At 31.3% G+C, this 19,923-nt stretch overlaps 1 protein-coding gene and 1 pseudogene across 1 annotated transcript; both read left to right on the forward strand.

The window, feature by feature from the left end:
• The window catches only part of LOC108754920, a 6,292-nt pseudogene extending 5,445 nt beyond the window's left edge, over positions 1-847 (forward strand).
• A 7,499-nt stretch (positions 848-8,346) lies between these two features.
• Positions 8,347-19,207, forward strand: LOC108754973. Its single transcript, XM_018497662.1, is given in 11 exon segments — positions 8,347-8,367; positions 8,676-9,000; positions 9,790-9,959; positions 10,476-10,696; positions 10,967-11,321; positions 11,612-11,818; positions 13,105-13,224; positions 13,443-13,676; positions 15,250-15,400; positions 17,362-17,823; positions 18,162-19,207. Coding segments are annotated over 11 exon segments (3,039 nt in total). The 5' UTR covers positions 8,347-8,348; the 3' UTR covers positions 18,937-19,207.
• Positions 19,208-19,923: the final 716 nt, after the last annotated feature.

Consider the following 19,923-nt stretch of genomic DNA (forward strand, 5'->3'; position numbering starts at 1 on the left):
ATATATATATATATATATATATATATATCTCAAGAATTTAATGATAATTTAGCAATATATGTCATCAATTTAACTTAAATTTATGTCTAAATTGTTAATTTCATGTAATTTAGAAAAAAGTATTCTAGACACGAAATTGCAAAATAAATGAACTATATTATACCTACCAAAGTTTAATGATACATACTACTGTTCATTTAACTTATTTATATGATATATTCAAGAATAATATTTTTTTCTAATGCCTAAGGAATGTAGATATATTAAAACGTGTAGTTACATATAGCATTTGAAAATCTTGCATCTAGTTTTTTTTATCATAGTTTCATTTAAAAACTGTGATAAACCTAATCTCCCTTAATCAGACAGTTTACAGATATAATAAACATCTATCAAATTATTCCCTCCGTAAATTTGAGATAAATGCTAGTAAGATATGATTATGCTAAATTATATTTTATCAAGAGAAATTATTTGTGCATTAACACTGTTAATATTTATTTCGCCGATTAATCTTTTATACTAATGAAATTTTAATTGCGCGATCTAGCATTTGATAGTCGTTATAATATATTATGATATAGAATCATGTATAGATGCTAGTTGAAGGAGTGGTGGAATATGATGATGGCACTTCATCGACGACGTCGCAAATGGCAAAGGTCTTAGTTACGTTTCTAAGTTGGACATCTTCGCAAGCATTTGGTGAACGAAAATGTTTATCAAGGGAATGAGAATCACTATATTATCACTTATATTATTAGCTTCGATTATTCATTATGTGAGATTCATATGGTCATACCTAAGAAGTAGACAGATAGCATACGTGCCCAAGGAAAAATATTAAGAAATATTCTCGCGAAAGATTTCCAATAGAAACCTTAACGGAAGTTTTTCGACATTAAAAATGAAATATATGAAATCAGTGAGTTATAAATTGAAATGATTCATTGATTCATAAAAATGAGTTTGAATTTGAGGTTAATAATAATGATTTTTTTTAGCTCCGAATTGTCATGCTAATCTTTTTTTCCGCCAATTTCGATCAGAAAAAGTGTTAAAGATTATCGAAGATATAATATTAGACATATTAAAGGAACAAGTTATAAAAACAGGTTTAAAACCGATTTTTCAGAAAAATAATTAATTTACTAATTTATAAAAAAACAATATGTTACAATAATCTGTTAAAATAAGAAATAGCAATTAATTGTAAATATATTTAGTAAAATAAACTTTAAATAATCCAAACTTTATTAAGAATGTCTAAAATATTATATTATTAAATTAAAACACAAGAATATAAAATACTTTCAATTCAAGGAAATGCTGGAATTGTTTTATCGATAAAATATAATTAATTTTCGGATTCTCCAATCTTTTTTAATTGTATTTAAATAAATTTAAAAATCCTCCACAATTAAATAATTAGATAAAATACAGTACGCAGACAACAAATTTCATATGGCAAACAAAAAGAAAATTATAGTTTTGTCATTGCTTTCTACAATTGACTCGTGACAACATGTGCTGCATGTAAGTTTTAAACATCGTACGTTTGAAATAAGTTTAAACAGCACTAGAGATTATATAAAAGAACAGTACTATTGTAGAAATGAACTAAGAACTTTAGTATAAGAGGAAAGAGAATCTGAAAATTTCATTTGCTACGAGTGAAATCGGTGTGAAAAGTAAAACAGAGCAGTAATTATGTCTAACAATAGATACCGGGTCTTACAAGAAATAGCGTTGCAATATATCAAATTGTGTGATAATAGAACGATAATATAAGAAAGTTTAGAATTAAAGTCTGTATTATCGACATCAATCAAATTTGGCATTCCCTTAAGAAAAAAATATCTTTTATAACATTTCATTTTAAGTTTTTATATCCAAAAAGTGAGGCTGTTACAATTGAATATTGTTCCTAATTGTAACAGCTCTATCTATAGACAAATTATATTCTCAAATTATATTCTCGATAAATTATTTTTAAAGTAGTTTTAATTTAGTTCTTTTATGTATAAGGATCTAATTTATTTTTACGATGCTAGGCATTTCATTTAGCTGTATATCGAAACTTTAGAGCAATTTTAATCGGATATGTGTGTGTGTGTGTGTGTGTGTGTGTGTGTGTGTGTGTGTGTGTGTGTGTGTGTGTGTGTATGTGTGTAGTCTATAATCCTCACTGACCACACGTCCACGTAGTTCCACAGAGTGTGTAGCCGCGTATACATACGTACGAAAACGTAATCTATAAATATAAACAACTTTCGACGAATCCTATCCTCTGATGCCAATATGGGCCAATCGCGAAATAGCGTGCGCGCGTGCAAAGTCGTACACAAGGAACATAGACGGATCCAGTGACCGACTGCAGTAACATGCGCCAACATCGATAATCGTTTTGCAATGCGGCCTTGACGGTGCCCGTATAGCCGATCGTGCCGTCTAAAAATAGGAGCATGTGCGTGAGTGCACGCGAGCGCTTACGGGCAATAAACATTAATGTCGTCTCTCACATGAGTTGTTATCTCCGAATGAGTTGGTCGCTTGAGAATCTATCTATCTCGTTTGTAGTAACACCCCCGCATCATCCCGCGATACCTCACCGCCTATTTTTAGATCGCCGCATACATACATCTTGCTCACACACCTCTCTCTCTCTCTCTCTCTCTCTCTCTCTCTCTCTCTCTTTCGATTTCTCATTTCATCCATCTCTCGATCGGTGACAGCAGAACAGAATGTCGAAAATAATATCGAGCGTTTCGGCAGCAACTATACAAGGTGTCTTGCAACTACTATTAAAAAACGCGTTCCTGAGATAAATTTGAATCGAAAATTCTAATACATATGAAAATGTCAAAACTATAAAATTTTTTAAATTAACAGCGATTAAAGTTCACTAATCAAAATAAATTCATGATCATATTCGTTTGCTTTGCATAATGAACTTGTAATCTTAAAGAAGCTGGAATAAGAGAGAGAGAGAGAGAGAGAGAGTAATACAATATAATATTAATTTCGAAGGCATTACTTAATTTAAAATATTAATATTATTTCAATTGAAAAAAAAAAAGGATTTATTTGTTCCTAGGAAAGAACTATATTACTTACGCAAAAATAAATGTAAATAGAAAAACAGAGATGAATGGCACAATTCGAGCATTTATATAATTATTGTGTATTTCGTTTTTTCTATGTAAATTTATTTATGCAAATAATATAAATTTTTCTTGAGTACAAATGAATTCTTTTTTACAGTAATAATATTAATATTTAAACCAACTAATTCCTCCAAAGTATTATAATCGTAATGTATTATTTATTCCAACTTCTGTAAGATTGTGTTTCAAGTCCGACTGTAATTAGCAATTCGTGATACTGTAAAAAATGTAAAATATATTTAAAAATTTACATAATATTATTATTAGGCAATACTATTAGGAAATATTATTAGGAAATATACCAAGATTCAGCATCAACTGTACAGAGTGCGTGTTCTTTCGAATGGGACTCTGCTCTGAATGAGCTGAAATTTTACAGATAATATTCTTACGATTTATAGTAATTTTTTATGAAAATTCTATTGTCGGGTTTTTTACAGTTTGAATGATAAAAAATAAAAAAGAGAAAAATTATGACTAAAAATATTTCTCTCTCTCTCTCTCTCTCTGTGTGTGTGTGTGTGTGTGTGTGTGTGTGTTTAAAAAATATTACAGCCTCGATATTTTTGTATTATTATGTATTTTTATATTAGGATTTTCAATTGAAAATTATTTCATAAATACATTTTTTTTAATGTAATTTTTTTTTTTTGCGGTAGTTGCAAAACACCCTACATATAGGAGATGATGCGTCAATGCAGCAACAAGTGATGCCCACAGACGTAAGAGGAAACCGGTGGCGATGAAGGATGATCCCCGGATAGGGAGTGGGGGCAGGATGAAATCAAAAATATACGGAACGATGAATGAAACCACTGTCAACATTATCCAACTCGCAACGAGACTGTTTTTGAATGCATCTTCGAAGGTGACGAAGAAGAGAATGTGAGATGCAACAAGGACTAAGATAAGCGGCAGTATCTCAAAATATCATCAGTCGTTCAGAAAATTTATTGCACAGTGGAACCGACGTGTGATGCTGACATCGATGCATCGTGTGTATAATGGGCGCGAGAAGCGAAATGTAAATGGAAACTGGCGTAATTTCAACAAGAATAACTTTCCGTGAAACGTAGATACGCTGGTTGAAATAAGTTGTTTCGAAATTATACAAATGTGTAGAAGTATACGGCCAATTCATTATTTACAATCAATGTGTTACGTTCATGTAAATAAAATAAAATATAAATTAAAGTATTTGTACAGAAAAGAAACAAAGAAATAATGCTTCTTATATATTACATAAACATCGAAATCACATGTTCAATGACAATCATGTGAAACATGTCACATGTATCAATTGGATTTTGAATCTCTTGGCAATATTTATGGACGTCATAGAATTAATCGACCCTAATTACATACCTACATTATAAAAAAAAACTACACGAAAAGAATTTCCTCTTAGAATTTACTCTGGAAATATGGTAGTACTTTAAAGATTTTTATCATGCACTTCAAAATTAATCAAACCTATTTTATATTTTATTGTAGTTTTATGAGAGATAAAATTCTTCGAAATACAATGTTGTCCCACGACTATCATATTTTCAGGGTAAACTCTAAAAAAACATTCTCTCCATGTAACTTATAATTTATTTTAAACGTTCTTGTGATCAGACGTGTATACTTATCAACTAAGAGATTGCACACTTTTTTCGATAGATTTCAGAAGTCAGCCTAACTCGTAGAGCGGTTGAACATAAATGGTTAGATCCATAAGAACCAATCATTCAGTGAGCAGACTGCATCCAAAACCGGGGCAATCACAACGTGATCAATTGGGACATGGTCAATCACAACGTAATAAATCATTGCCAATCGTAACATGCTACAACACACTAACGTTGAATCAATATCTCAGAAACATTGAACTGCAACATTGCAAACACTGCAGCAACATCGCAAAATATAGATTCAATTTTGAAGAGACATTGCGTCTAATGTTCATTGAATATATTGTCTGTATTCATATAGTGAGGCCTTCTTTATTTATCTTCAGATGCTCTATGAATTATTATATTGACTACTGAGTATCTAAAGATAAATTTAAGGAAGTCTAAATATAAGGTCTAACTATGAATACGGACATATGTATCTTACAGATGTTACAATTCAACATTGATTCAATGTATATGCAACGTCCATTCAATGTTTATCCAATGTATAAGCACCATAGATTTCATGTAGATTAAATACATTTTACATTTTCAAAAGAATTGAATAAATGGTGCAAAAATTAATCTTTATAAACTGTGGAAAAAAATAACAATTTCAAAAATAATATTAATTCTTTTTTATTATTTAAAATTAATTCTTCTGATCTGTTTTTTTTAAATATACTATTTATTTGTAGATATAAAAGTTTGGTATATGTATTTTAAATAAAAAATCAATATTATTTTTAAAATTTAAAGATTAATTTTACGCATTTATTTTATTCAATTCTTTTGAAAATAAAAAATGCACATAATATAAAAGTAATCTTAATCTTTATAAAATTGAGAACCATTTTATGTAATTAGTTTCGCTTTTATCAATAAAGTAAATTTATGTATTTTTTCTTAAAAATTACATTTTGTATATTATTATATGATTATTATTATACTTATTCATATTCTGTATATTTCGTAATTGTAAAACTTTCTAGTTAAAAATATTATATTATTATAACGTATCATTATAACTTAATCTAAAAATATCTAATATATAAAACTTAATCTAAATTTTTGTATTATATATTTTTTAGTCATTAACTACTTCGTCGCCAACTATAGCAGGTTTTTTAAACAAAAAGAGTTACTTATGTTGTAGCAACATATTTTGGAGCTAAATAAATATACAGGATGTTTTAATATAATCGTTGCTACAATCGAGAAAAGGATGAGTCTACTATATATGTATACATGAAAAAATATGTCCAGAACGTAATATTTTTTCATATGATAAGACTTTGTTTACAGGCAACATTTTCAACAATTTATAATAATAACAAAATTCATTGTATGTGAATATCTTGTATTTTCCAATACTCAATACAATTATAAACACAAATATTAGTAGAGATAATGTTATAGCGAAATTCATTAAATCATACACATGTATCCGGCAAATATTTAAACTCAATTTTCCCGAAAACAAAGTCTCATATTTTATTCTACATTTTTTACTTATTTTGCCATGTAGAATTATTTTTTTCTCGGTTACGGAACATCCTGCCGATTTTGAAATGCATACAGCCTAAACTTTTTAATATTAACAATATGTAATAATAATAGGTATACATCCATAATCTCATACATCTTGATTTTGCAGTAAAAATGTAAAATACGTTTTTCTATAATTCTATGTGTATTACACGTAACCTCAAAAACTAGTTAATCACGTACACGCATGCGTGATTTCATTTCACAGTCAATAAAAATTCCGGAATATGTAAAACAAAATAAAATATATGCACCTGATGCTTATTATTGCCTGCAGTTAATAATAACCTCGAGCGATCTCGAGTAGCACCGAATATCGCCAGCAAGATTCAATTGAATTCAACACACGAGACAACAAACAGCCACCGGACACAAGCAACGAGTATAGATGGAACCAGAGGGAATATGTAGAAAAACCATGAGTCGACGTCGCGCATTGGACCAGTCAATTGGTTGGATCCGCAGGTAAGAACCAATCATGCTTATTCGCTCGGCAAGCATGCCTAATAGCCGCTTGCCATCTTGAATTTACCTAACTTTGCGCGCGCGGCTAATTCCCGCGTAAATATTTATCATTTGAAATGAGTTTCGTTAAAAGATCAATATAAGTAATTTGAATTTTCTATTTACATGACGTTCTATTTTTGTTCATTTTTTGGATATTGATATATAATTTATTCAATGTTTCAACGTTTTAGTAGCAACATTAATAATATTACCACTGCGACTACTGCAGCTCTTAATTCATGCTCTTGATGTAAAAGATAGTTACAGTGCAATATAACGTTTGAAGAAACATAACAATTAAATTAAAAATGAAAAACAGTAATAGGCTCCAACGAATAAAATTCAAATAATCAAATTGTAAAAAGACAAAGGAGCCATGCTTGTTATTCGTGCTATACAATATTTATATGTTTACTGTAGACTAACAATTATGCAAACGTACATACAGACGTTTCAACTTTTCATGAGGTCCTCTTTAGTGTAATAAAATTATATTACTATAAAAAAATGTAATGTAACTTTTTTACACTGCAGGATCTGATGTGAAAAGGTCGAAACGTCTGTATGTGTGTGTGCATAATTGTTAGTCTACAATAAACATATAAATATTGTATAACAAAAACAACAAGCGTGGCTCTTTTGTCTTTTTACAATTTGATTATATACAAAATAGTTATTAAATTTAGAAACAAATAAGTTCTTTGAAAGGACTATCGCCGATGTTTTTGTTCAAAACCTTTAATGCATATTGACATTTTGATTTAATGTATTTATCCACCGTGTCTATTATAAGTCTATTGCAATTATTGCATTATTATTCCGAAATATGAAATCACAGTACTGCTGGCAGTATCAAAATAATTTTGAAACGACTGCGGCAGTGAACTATTTGTGATGTCATGATTATTGCACTGACATAAAAATTAATGTAAAAAGAGAACATATCTATCGAATGCAAAAGGAACTGTAAACAATTGTTTTGTGGCAAACGGGACTTCCCTCCTTGCTAGAAAGTTATCACAAAAGTATTTCTTATTGTAATTGCCATTGTTATTTATTTCTTCAACACGGAAAAAATTAAATCATAATTAGATCATAAACGAAATATCAACATTTTTTCAAAAGAAAGAAATAAATTGCACTTATTACTTTACTTGCATCTTATAATCATAAATCCAATTACCAGATAATTTTGATAAACAAAATAATCTGTTGAATTTATTATCATAGCCACAAAATTTTAAAAATAAAATTATATTGTGTATAAAATAGTTTTTTATATCGATTTTATTACAATATAATCTTGTTGAACTTTGCGGGATAGATGGGCATGTGCTTAAGAGATACCTTATAAGAGTGCCTTATTCGATATTAGCGAGATATATTGCACCGTCACTGCGTAACGAAATTATACACAATCACAGGTTTCCTAACGGAAAATGCAGTAGTCGTTTTTCGCGCTACGAATATGCCTCATTTCAAATACGGTAAGCAATACAATGATTGATGTCATTAGTTCATCGCAATTTACGTGGAAAACATTTGCAAAGTTTTATCTATTTATATTATCTCTTTAAAAAAAAAGTTATGTTCTTTTTTGGAATATTAATTCTTATGAAAAGGAAATTGCATGTTTTCTTTTTACTCGTCTTTCTCTTACATCTTATTTTTCCTTTTCACACACACACACGCGCGCGCACGCATGCACGCACGCATAAAGATTGTATTTTCTATTATAAGTTTTCGGAAATAAATTGTATTTTGTGCGTTTCTGTTTTGCAAAATCATGGTTCAGTGATCTTTCCGATATTTTGGTGGATCCTCACTACAACTGCGAATATTATTCGAAACGATGACATCTGTGGATCTTATAATGGTAGACGTCTGTATTTGGAGCTGGACGAGAGAAGCATCCTCTATGCAAAGGACGTCACTTTCGTCAGAAATTTATCGAGGCAACTAGTGCCGCGTCCTTACGCCACGACGATTAACAGTTTACATCATCATTGCAGCCTTGAATTAGTGACTTGTCCGTCCTGTGTGATAGTTCTCACCTTCAAAAATATCGCGCTTCCAAATAATTGTGGCGACGGAGGAATCGTCATGGATAGCCCATGCAGGTGAGATATCGATACATCGGCGACCACTGAATATATTGTATGTTATCGAGTGAAATAAAATTTTATGTCGAATTCGGCAGTGAAACATAAATAATCTTTTAGAACACGTTTTAGAACTTATTTTATTATATGAATAACAACCTGTGGTATTTATTTTGTTATACGAATTTTATCCGATTTAGATATTGCTTATCTGCATGTATACGTAGCATGATAAAACTCAACTTTAAAAATTTTTTATTTGTACTCATTCACATTCAGCCTGCTATGTTAAAACTTAAAACAATACATATTCTTATTATACATTTCTTTAAAAATATACATAAAATACATGTAATATAGCTGCTATGAAAGGAAAAGAATAAGAACATGGCATTTTTACCTACTGTGTTAGTTTTGAAACCCATTTTGTCAGACATTCATTTTTGCTTATCTTACAAAAAAAAGTTAATTATTGCAAAATTGCAAACAATATTATAAAAACTGCTATATTATTTAACAGAAGACACTTTATAATTTGTATTTATGCTTCTAAAGTTTTACTTTCAGCTTTTGTTTAAGAAATATTGTTTAAAGCCAAATGTATATCAGTATTTGTGATTTTCCTCTAATATAATTAAATAAATTAAAAATTAAGTTTATGAAAAATTTAGTTCTTATCATATATCAAACGATAATGATGTTTAGAAAATTGTATTAGAATTATTGTCTTAACTCAATTACTTACTGATGTAACTTACAATTAGATAGAGAAATAATTCATCTTGAAACCATATATACGTTTTATAGATGCGACTACGTGTGGCTCTCGGAACCACCCTACGAAGAGGTTTCCGGTACACCCTTCTGTGGATTGTACGCACCGATCACGTATAGATCAAGCACGAGAACTTTATCTATAACTCTACTCTATAGCCAATCTCACAAGCACGCGTTTACCATCGAATATACGGCAAAAAGTTAGTAAGGAAGTTAGTAATTAACAACTGTAACGGAAGAGAAGATGATGTTATGTCTAGTGTAGTTATAATGGCATCTCTTAATATTTCCACTATAGTTATAATTTTTAGTTATCACTTATTATTACTTAATTGGAATTATTTACTTAGTAGCTTGCCATGATATCGTGACACTATAATTTATTTTAAGTTGTATGCGTTTAGACTTAATACTAATAGCCGAATACGAAGTAGTTCTCAGATATTAATATTGTGCGAAAGATTAAAATAACACAGAGCTCTAATTGGATTAGAGTTTAAATAAAACTTTAAATCCTTTATTCTATTTGCAGTAAATCTATTTGTGTATCAAATATTCAAATATCAATTCTATTTGTGAAATTTCGTAGAGTGCTGACACGAATATGCTTTTAACGTATTTACTTATTACGGTGATATAAATGCTTTTTTAAATCGAAAATTATAGTGTCCGCGGTGGACACAAAGTATTCTGGAATCGACACTTTTGTTCCACAGGAAATAGATTGCATCTAAAAGGGACTGAAATGACATCAAGAGTATCGACAAAGGGTTTAAACAGTACCGGCGGAGGTATTCTGATGTCGCCATTTTTTCCGGCTCGATATCCCCGTGATTTGAGTTTGGAATATATCATAACATGCCCCAGTGAGGCCCTCTCCTGTCGCATCAGGTTGTTGTTTAGCGACTTTCAATTAGCGACGGTCTCTATAATAGAGGTGCATTTCTAATTATCTCTTAATATCACAGGAACTTTTGTGTAACAAATTGATGTCAAATGTTCTGGTTTTATCTCTTTTTCCGAAACAATTCATTTTTAGTATTTTATAAGAATAATTAAATATAATTTGCAAATCTGAAAGATATTTTCAATATTATATATTAGAACATTTATGCGGATACTTTGGTAAATTTTTGAATTTTTTTCTATTCTGTTTAAATAATTTCATAACTGAACGATGTTCTCTTGATTCATTTACCGTAAGCAGTTTTACGATTGGAACGGACAACGTTTGGATGTGAGTAGTGGTGCCCGATTTCGACCGCCGGTCATAGTGAGTTCCGGTTCATCGTTACTGATCAGATTCTATGCGAATGGTGGTACAGGTCTTGGTTACAAGGCCTTCTATTCCTTCGTCATCAGTAACACATATGACAAATCTGTACAACCGATCACCGACTGCGGTGGATATGTGGAAAACCTAGGCGGCACCATCACGATGATGAACATGGTCGGTCGAGGAGTAAAGATCTATGATTGCGTTTGGCTAATCAGACCACCCAAGAACTTCTTGCATATGAAGACGCATATGTATCTGAAGGTAGTGAGTTTCGCTGGAATGGGTACGTTGCAAAATAAATTAAATATTTTATTAAAATATCTAACAATACGACGATTGCATTTCTATAAATGTCCTGTAGAAAACTTAGAAAACTTAGAATCGACAAAAAATGATAGAAATTAAATATAAAACTTTGTTTATTTTTCCTTCCATTTTTATCAATTAATTTAAATTAGTCTATTTGTCCATAATGTAACCTCATAGAAAAGATGAAATTAATGTGAAGCATGATTCCGATTGTGAAAGACAGACAGAATCGGGGGCTTTTCCATAAGCACGATTATTTTTCAGCCGGCAATACGGAATTAATCATTAAGGAGGGTCCAACTTCGGCCCTGACGTCACTGGAAGTTATTCGACATCCAACGAATCAATTACAACCGTTAATACACAGGGAACACATCGCGCCGGTCATCAACGGATTCCATGTAAGTCTTCGTGGTACATTCAGTCCAAGCTCTCACTTGGCGATTGCGTATGCAGCCTTCAATTATATGGGTAAGTCTGTCTTCGATGACAGTGAGATGCAAGATGATTATCTCATTCCAATAAAGCACGTTTTAAGATGGTCCTTTAAAAAAAAGTGCTGAAAATTTGAAGTATCTCACCCAAAAACACAAATATCTGCATTTAATCTGCAATTTAAATAAAATATTAAAACTGTATAATTATGAAATACTATGAAACATCTCTAACGCTAAATATTCAAACGAAGTTTGATTAATATTCCCAATGTGCCGAATATTCCGGAATAATAAAAAAGAATCGTTGTAGAATGTGCAAATGTCGATGGAATGATCAGAATATGTATGAATACTCGTTGTATATCTACGAAAATCACTTGCGAGCGTGCAATACACATCTTCGCTGATAGAGGATTGCGATTGAGAGAATTTACTCGTTAATAAGAATCACATGAGGGAGAACACATAGAGCGCAGCATTTCGCTTATGAGCTCAAAATTAAGCTCCAAGATGAAAATACATGTAATGTTCTTCTCGAATGTTTAAAAAATAGTTTAGGGATGACCGAATCTAGAATTTTTGGAAAAATTTTAAAGAATACATATGGAACATTCTCGGAATATGATATTTAAATAAAATTTTTGATCGATATTTCAATGTTTTTACACACACACACACACACACACACACACACACACACACACACACACACATGAGATAGTAAATAAAGAGCTGCATCTTCCAACCAAACGAGAATGTGACGTTATATTTACTTTTTGAGATCTATAAATTTATAAGTTAAGTACGCAAGTTTACGCATATAAATGTCTTTCCAAAATCGCCATTGACCTAATAGTTTTTTGTGTACCATTGTAATTTTTTAAACTACTATTATAATCTCGGTTTTTAAAGAAGGCTATGATAATATTTGTGTACAGTTATATAGTCAAAGGAGCGCCTCTGATTCTTACTTGTCACTAAGTTATATGTTAAAAGTTACATTTTCAACTTTTTTCTCGCATTTCATTGTTAATATCTTATAATTTTGAATTAGACAAGTTCGATCGGTCCTTTAACTTCATTATATAAAGAAATTAGACATTTCTCTATTAACTCGATTTACTAAAGAATCACTTTAATATAAATTTTGTTTTTTTTTTTATTTAGCCAGAATTAGGCATCTGCACATTTCGATCGATTTTCATCTTGGTTCCCACTCCTTACCTTATTATTCCGCGCGCAATCTAAATGCTGATCGGCTGAGGTAAAGGGAGAAAACCACAAGCCGAAAATCGTCCAGCTCTGAATTATATGTTGCAGATTGCTTTGCGGGCACCGATTTTCTGTGTCAGAATCACAGGTGTATTCCAAGCAAGTTAAATTGCGACGGTTTTGATCATTGCGGTGATAACAGCGATGAACCAGCGACGTGTTTTCAAAGTATGTATCTATTCCAATCGATTATATTTAATTTAAAAAGACTTTATAAGAACTAAAATTATTTTTAATGCAAAGAAAATTGTATCAAAATTAATGGCAATATAACAATTTGATACTTTTTATTATAATATGTATTTTTTTATATTGTAGATGTTTAAATATGGTAGGTATATGTACCATTTTTATAAATTGATTTCCGAATAAAATGTCGTGTACAGATTGGGAGATGGAACCACGCGATCGTAAGTGGCATATGAACAAAGCGAATTATTATTTTCCGAAGATCGATCGATATCCTGATTTGAAAACGGCCACCTTGATTTTCGTTGCCAGCAGCCTTGGCTTAATCGTTCTAATATCGGCTCTCATTATACTGCTATATAGAATTGGAGCCAGAGCCAGACAACAAAGAGAACTGCAGTCTCGTTTGGAAACAATCAGCGAGCTTCTAGGTACGCGTTTGCGATTTTTCTGCAGAAAATATTCAATCAGAATCTCAATATTTGTGGTACTTTTATTTAAATAAAGAAAATTTTTCAATTTAAAAAAGTTATTTGTTTTGAAAGTTTGAATCAAGCATGATGTGAAAATAATATATTTCTTTTAAATCACAAAGACAAACAAAGCACAACAAGAATGTTATTCGAAATTAGTTTATAAAAGTTGATAACAGGGGACGACGAAGTAAGGGAGAAGGAAATCGAACTTAATAACGCGCAAGTCGAAAAAATGATCCTGATTTGTGACCTCTACGAGGATAGTTCGAAAAGTTCTCGGCCTAACACAGAAATGACGCCACAAAACTGTTATAATTTTAAACAAATTTGATCTTTTACAGGGCTACTATTAAAATTTCAGACATATGCGTTAATTAGTTTCTTTGTTTCATGTAAAGTAATCAACTTTTGATTCCATCATGACGATGCATCCGCTCACGTTTCTTCAATTGCAATCGCAAAATTCCATGAATTGCTTTCGCAAGCACCGATATCATTCAGTCCTAATACTAAGATTTTAAGACAATCCTTGAACATTATGAGTTGCTTACGATCCCTAAATTTAACAATCCTTGGGCCTTTCCTAGCAATGTATTCAGCAATGTAACCCAAAGTCGGAAGTGTACAAGAAGTAGTCATATCTGTCAAGTGCAGAAGCAGTCTCTGCAAGAATTTCGACATTTTTGCCTTTCTCTAATATAGTGTCAATTTGACTTAACTATTGCTGTTGCCTTATTGCTTTTATGTCTTACACTCATAAGAACATTCGTAAGGTGATCTTCTGTCAGGTCAATTACTTTTGACGATTTTACTAACAAATATGGTGACATTAGCTTATACATTTGAATGAAAAAAGTCCGGATGTTCATTGAACACAGAAATTCCGCATCATGCTGAATAAACACTGAAATAAAAAAACGACTTTGTACAAACTACATTGTGCTAATGATATAAAAAATAAATTTAAAAATAATTACCTCTGGATTATCTTGATTAAATCGTGCGTTATTAAATATCTGAAATCGCATTTTTGTGTCAGAAAAATGCAAATCTAGAGCTAGGATAGCTCTAAAAGGCTAGCTTTTAAAGGATACTCTTAGCCCGTAGCACGTGGATTTTGTTATAAATTCATAACTTCTCTCTATCTTTTTTCTCTCATACTTGCAGATATTACAGAGTCTTCTATGTCCTATATCAGTGAAAAGAGAGTTTGAAATTAATAATTGTACTCGTGTAATTGTACGTGTAACGTGTTTATGCAACACATATATATCAAGGTCAAGATCATCGAAGTTAGGTCCCCTATTATCAATTTTTCCCTTAAAACATATATTCACTTGTATTTTAGAGATAGAAAAATGCAATTAATACATTTCTATCAGATTGTTTATATGAAAATTAATAGACTACATCGCGAATTTAAAATGTGAATTAGCATATTGACTACTAATGGAAGTTAGTTAGCTCCCATAAATCAGTGCGAGCAAAACATTTCTCACGATACTCCGGACAGTTTTTGATATTACAGACGGTGCACGAATCGATGAAATATCTATTCCGGATGATCCTCCTGGTTATGAGGCTCCGCCAGATTATGAAGAAGTGGCAAAGCTTGCTTTGTCAAAGAAGACTCAATGTTTGAAATGCGACAGAACTTTCAACAGAAACTTTTCAAATCAGTAAGATGCTTCTTTCTTTTATTTAATAGGGTAAAGTGGTTACACAATTTCGATTGTGATACAATTCCGAACAAAATAAGATTTAAATTCAATTTTCGAAGTCCAAGTTTAGTTTTTCCTGTTTGATTTTCCTGTTTTTCAATATTCTCTACATAATGAGAAAGTTATCAAATTTAAACCTTGAAAATTGGATTCACGTTTGAAATTATATCACTTTACCCTATATTGCATGCAGCAAAACATTTTTCTAATAAACGAAATTTCAAGTACGAATTCTTTAATAAGTTTGAATTGCCGCAACTAGATTATTTATTGCAACAATTTAATTTATAATGTTCTTATATATGTATACATATATTAAAATATTCTATGAAAGTATACCTATGTATACGTATAATTAACATTTTTAATTAAATTTAAAAATATGTTTTCATATTTTTTCTATATCTTTAAAATTTAATTGCGTCACAAGTGAATCTTTATGTTCTATTATATGACATAGATTTTCTTCTCAAATTAAATTAAGATGATTTATCTATCAGTAATTAAATAGATAAATTGTTATTATGTTTTTGGTTGATCAGACTTTTTAGCTTTTTATTAAATAATTTAAAATAATTTTTTATAGATACTTTAAAAACAAAATTCTGATAACACTGTTCAACAAAGAAATGCATAAGAACAAAGGTAATCGTTTGCCATAGTTCTTTGAGTGCTAAATATGGTCCCATATCTTTGACCTTTTCCGTCACTTACTATTCATAAAAAAATTATGAATAAAAGAAAAACAAACCTTTATGAATGGATTTTTGAACACAAGATACATATTTCAGCATTATTTCCCCTAGGCAGGGGGGGGGGAGGTGGGATGGACCTCGCTTTACGTGGAAAGCCCCCTTTCTAGGGGTGTTTGAAAAGAGGAGAGAGGGGAAATTATAATTTACTTACATTATAGCCCATGTCTTTGTTTAAATTATTTGGATGTTTCTATATTTGTAGAGTCTCCTTGTATTTCTTTGGAAAATATGATGCCATTGTAGCTATAATAATTGTTTTGCCAAATAGTATTTGGTGCTCTGACTCAATGCTGTGTTCTACTGATTGTGTGACATATTTGAATCTGACATCTCGTTGATGTTCCGTCATATGCACATTATTTTTCCAGTTTTACCGATGTATACTTTCCCGCAAGAACCAAATATTTTATGTACTCCTGCAGAACTTTGTGAAGGCCTTCGGTCTTTAGGATTTCTCAAGATTTTCCTGATTTTCCTTGGGAACTTGAAAATGGTTCGAACATGAAGTACCCGTGAAAGCCTCAAAAGTATTATAGTTACAGTGTTCATTTAAAAAAAAAGTTAGATTTAAACATCAATTCCTGTAAAAAGAATAAGATATAAATTATACATAATAAAATATTCTCTACTTTAAAAAACACAAAACTTATATAAAAAAATAATTTGTGTTTTTAAAACAGAGAGAACTTGTTTCAACGGAACAGGATCATGTACTAAAATTACGTTTTATTGATAAATATTATTTTATTAATAATTTTTTAATTAACAAGCGACGACTAAAATCTCTTGAAAGTCACTCTGGCTCGTGACATTGACAACATCTGTCAAGGTTCAGGTCATTGGAGATTGTTCCCTTTTTCTTCATTTTTCACCAACACACAAAAGAGCTTTTATTGTATGTACACTTTTATATTTTTATAACGTTTCTAATATCTTATCCAACTTATCCAGTTGCTTTCGCGATTTCATTCTTCATTTATTCTTTATTCCTTCTTTTTTCTATTTTTTCTTCTGCTTTTGCACGATTATCTAAATTTGATCTTATTTTACTAGCAAAAGGTCATGTTCTGTTAAATAGTGTAATCAAATTTTAATTTTTACAAAACTATTATATTTGTATATCTACAGTTTATAAAAATTCAGTTTTAAACTTTGCAATTAAAGGCACGAGAATGCAAATTCTTCTACTTATTTGGTCATGGAGGGCTCGAGCGACGATCGTAGCAACCAAACGACTCCAATAACATCGGAAAACAACCAACGTGCACTACGTATACCAGAAAGTCCACCGCCTCCGTATATCACACCACCAGGAACTATATTGAGAAACATAGCTAATTTATCGACGTCGATGAAACAAATTTGTCCTATTCGGCTCCGATGCAGCGCGCAATATCCTCAGGCCTCTTCTGGCAATCGTCCACCTTCTAATGATCCATCCTTATTCATGAACGCCGAGACTCTTGATACATATCAGACGGATTGTATTGCTTCAGGTACGAATCAACAATTCCAAAATGCTCCGAAAGATCGGATCGCGCGTGAAGTTGTTGAAGAAGATACTACGGTAACATTGCAAGAGAACGGACATGTTTCAGAAGAGGATTATGAAGAGCTCGCTAATAAGTAATTTCATGATTTTTATACGTATCACAGTAAGTAACCTAGGTTGATTCTAGGTTTATGTATGAAGATCAAGGAAGAGGAAAAACGCGTTACAGACGCTGGGTCCGAGAAAGAGCAAAATCTTCGTTTCCTGCTTACACTTAGCGACGCACTTGCTCAGTTGCCCTGTCTTTTGCTTCTTGGACTCAGTGTCTGTGATGCACTTCCCTCCTCCCTTAATCCTCACTCCACATATATACATATACGCACTAACACATAATGACTTAGAATCAGCCTAGCTAATCTATTTATCACATTATTTCTCTAACTGTTGCTTATATTAAATTATTTAATTAAAGGGCTGATAGTTTGGATGGAAGGAATACTAGTTGCTCCTGCGAGGGCGCGTGTAGCTGTGCTATTAGCTGCTCCAACTTATAAGATCTTTTAGTTAGTAATCCATCAACTTCTATGAGAAGTGAAGATTGTCAAATACCAGAGTCAGAACGCAATCAAATACCAATCATGTCTTCTTTCGCGAGGAAAATCGACGAACATCAGGAGGAAGATCCCTTTGTTTCGAAAAGTGTTGTTAAATGTTTGGGTTCCAAACTGACGAAACCATTTTATCATAGCACCAATTTAACAGACACTTTATCGCCTTGCAACACTTTACATTGTTCCTCCAAAAAATTCTCTTATGATAACTGCGTTAATAAGATCTCAACGATTAATAACTGTTGTGACAAGCTTCAAGACAATTTTGAGATTGCGTCGGAAACAGCCAGCAGCGTCGGACATATCAGTCCTAGAACAAGAGCAAATACGCTGAACGACACACCGAAGCGCATGTCTTGCATTACTCAAAATCATCGATTACGTCATAGTGATCGTCGACATTCTAGCTGCGATGTGGACAGTTTGTATGAAGGTATTAAGATCCTCGACTCGTATTTAGCACGAAGAAGCTCCAACATCAACCATGAACACCGACATTCGGTCACCGTGATACTATTCGGCACACCAAAGCATGGACCCACGTGCAGTCTAATTGCATCATTGGAACAAACAAGAAGAGAAAGATACATACGCGCTCGTACTTGGCGCTCCAACGAAAATGTTCCATCAAATTAATTCGTTTTCGTTTGACAAATAATGATAACAAAATAATTGAGCATTTGCACTTATATTAACATAAATAAACTAAAAGTCCATACTTTTGAGATGGTATCAATGATTATGTTCGTTGATATTTTAGTCGGTAGAAAACCATGCAAATTTGAAGATTTTATCTCAAATACGTTCTTATTCAAAGCTGACCATGCCTTTGAATATTAAATTGAATAAAAATTAAACAAAAGCATCTTTAGTAGAGAGTTTGCCCTGTAATATCCTTTTTTAATCTTTCTTTACATTAATTATTCGCTAAATAATTACAATTTGAAAATCAAAAATTTACTGAGAAAAAATGATTCCCTAATTTTTTTGACCAGTGTAATTTTACAGAAAAATATTGTTAGCTTTGGCAAAGGTCAGCTTTGATTAAATAAGGTTTTTTTTTCGCTCATTTGTGTTATTTATATATTGATCGATTTTTATTTATTGCAGTTGTAATTAATTTTTCTTTTACAAACAGAATCGAAGAAAATAAATTATTGATCTGCATGTCAAAGTTTACTACAAATTAATTTACGAAAACTTTCACTGATAATGATGAATTAAAAATGAAAAAAATTGGAAATAATATAATCGTTGACAATACTAATTAATTACAGTAAAAAAATTACTTCAAACCGGATTTCTTATAAATTCTTGAACGCTGAAACAATGCCATAATCCAAAAAGTTTCAGCGCGTCAGGTTTCTAAGATAATTGAAATTTAATGTCAAAAGAATATGACTATTTTATTGATATTTGACATTCTTTTGAAAAGAAGATTAACATTGTATATCTTTTGCAAATTTGCAGTAATTAGCTTTTTCATTAAACTCAGCAAAAATGAGCATCCCCCAAAACTGACTTACAGTAGGCAGTAATGCCACATATCTATAAATACACGATTGTTTTTAGCTCCGATAGGACTATTTAACAAACGCAACACGATAAAAATTAAGTTAGCTT

The sequence above is a fragment of the Trachymyrmex septentrionalis genome, unplaced genomic scaffold (assembly GCF_001594115.1).
Source record: "Trachymyrmex septentrionalis isolate Tsep2-gDNA-1 unplaced genomic scaffold, Tsep1.0 scaffold83, whole genome shotgun sequence".
NCBI lineage: Eukaryota > Metazoa > Arthropoda > Insecta > Hymenoptera > Formicidae > Trachymyrmex > Trachymyrmex septentrionalis.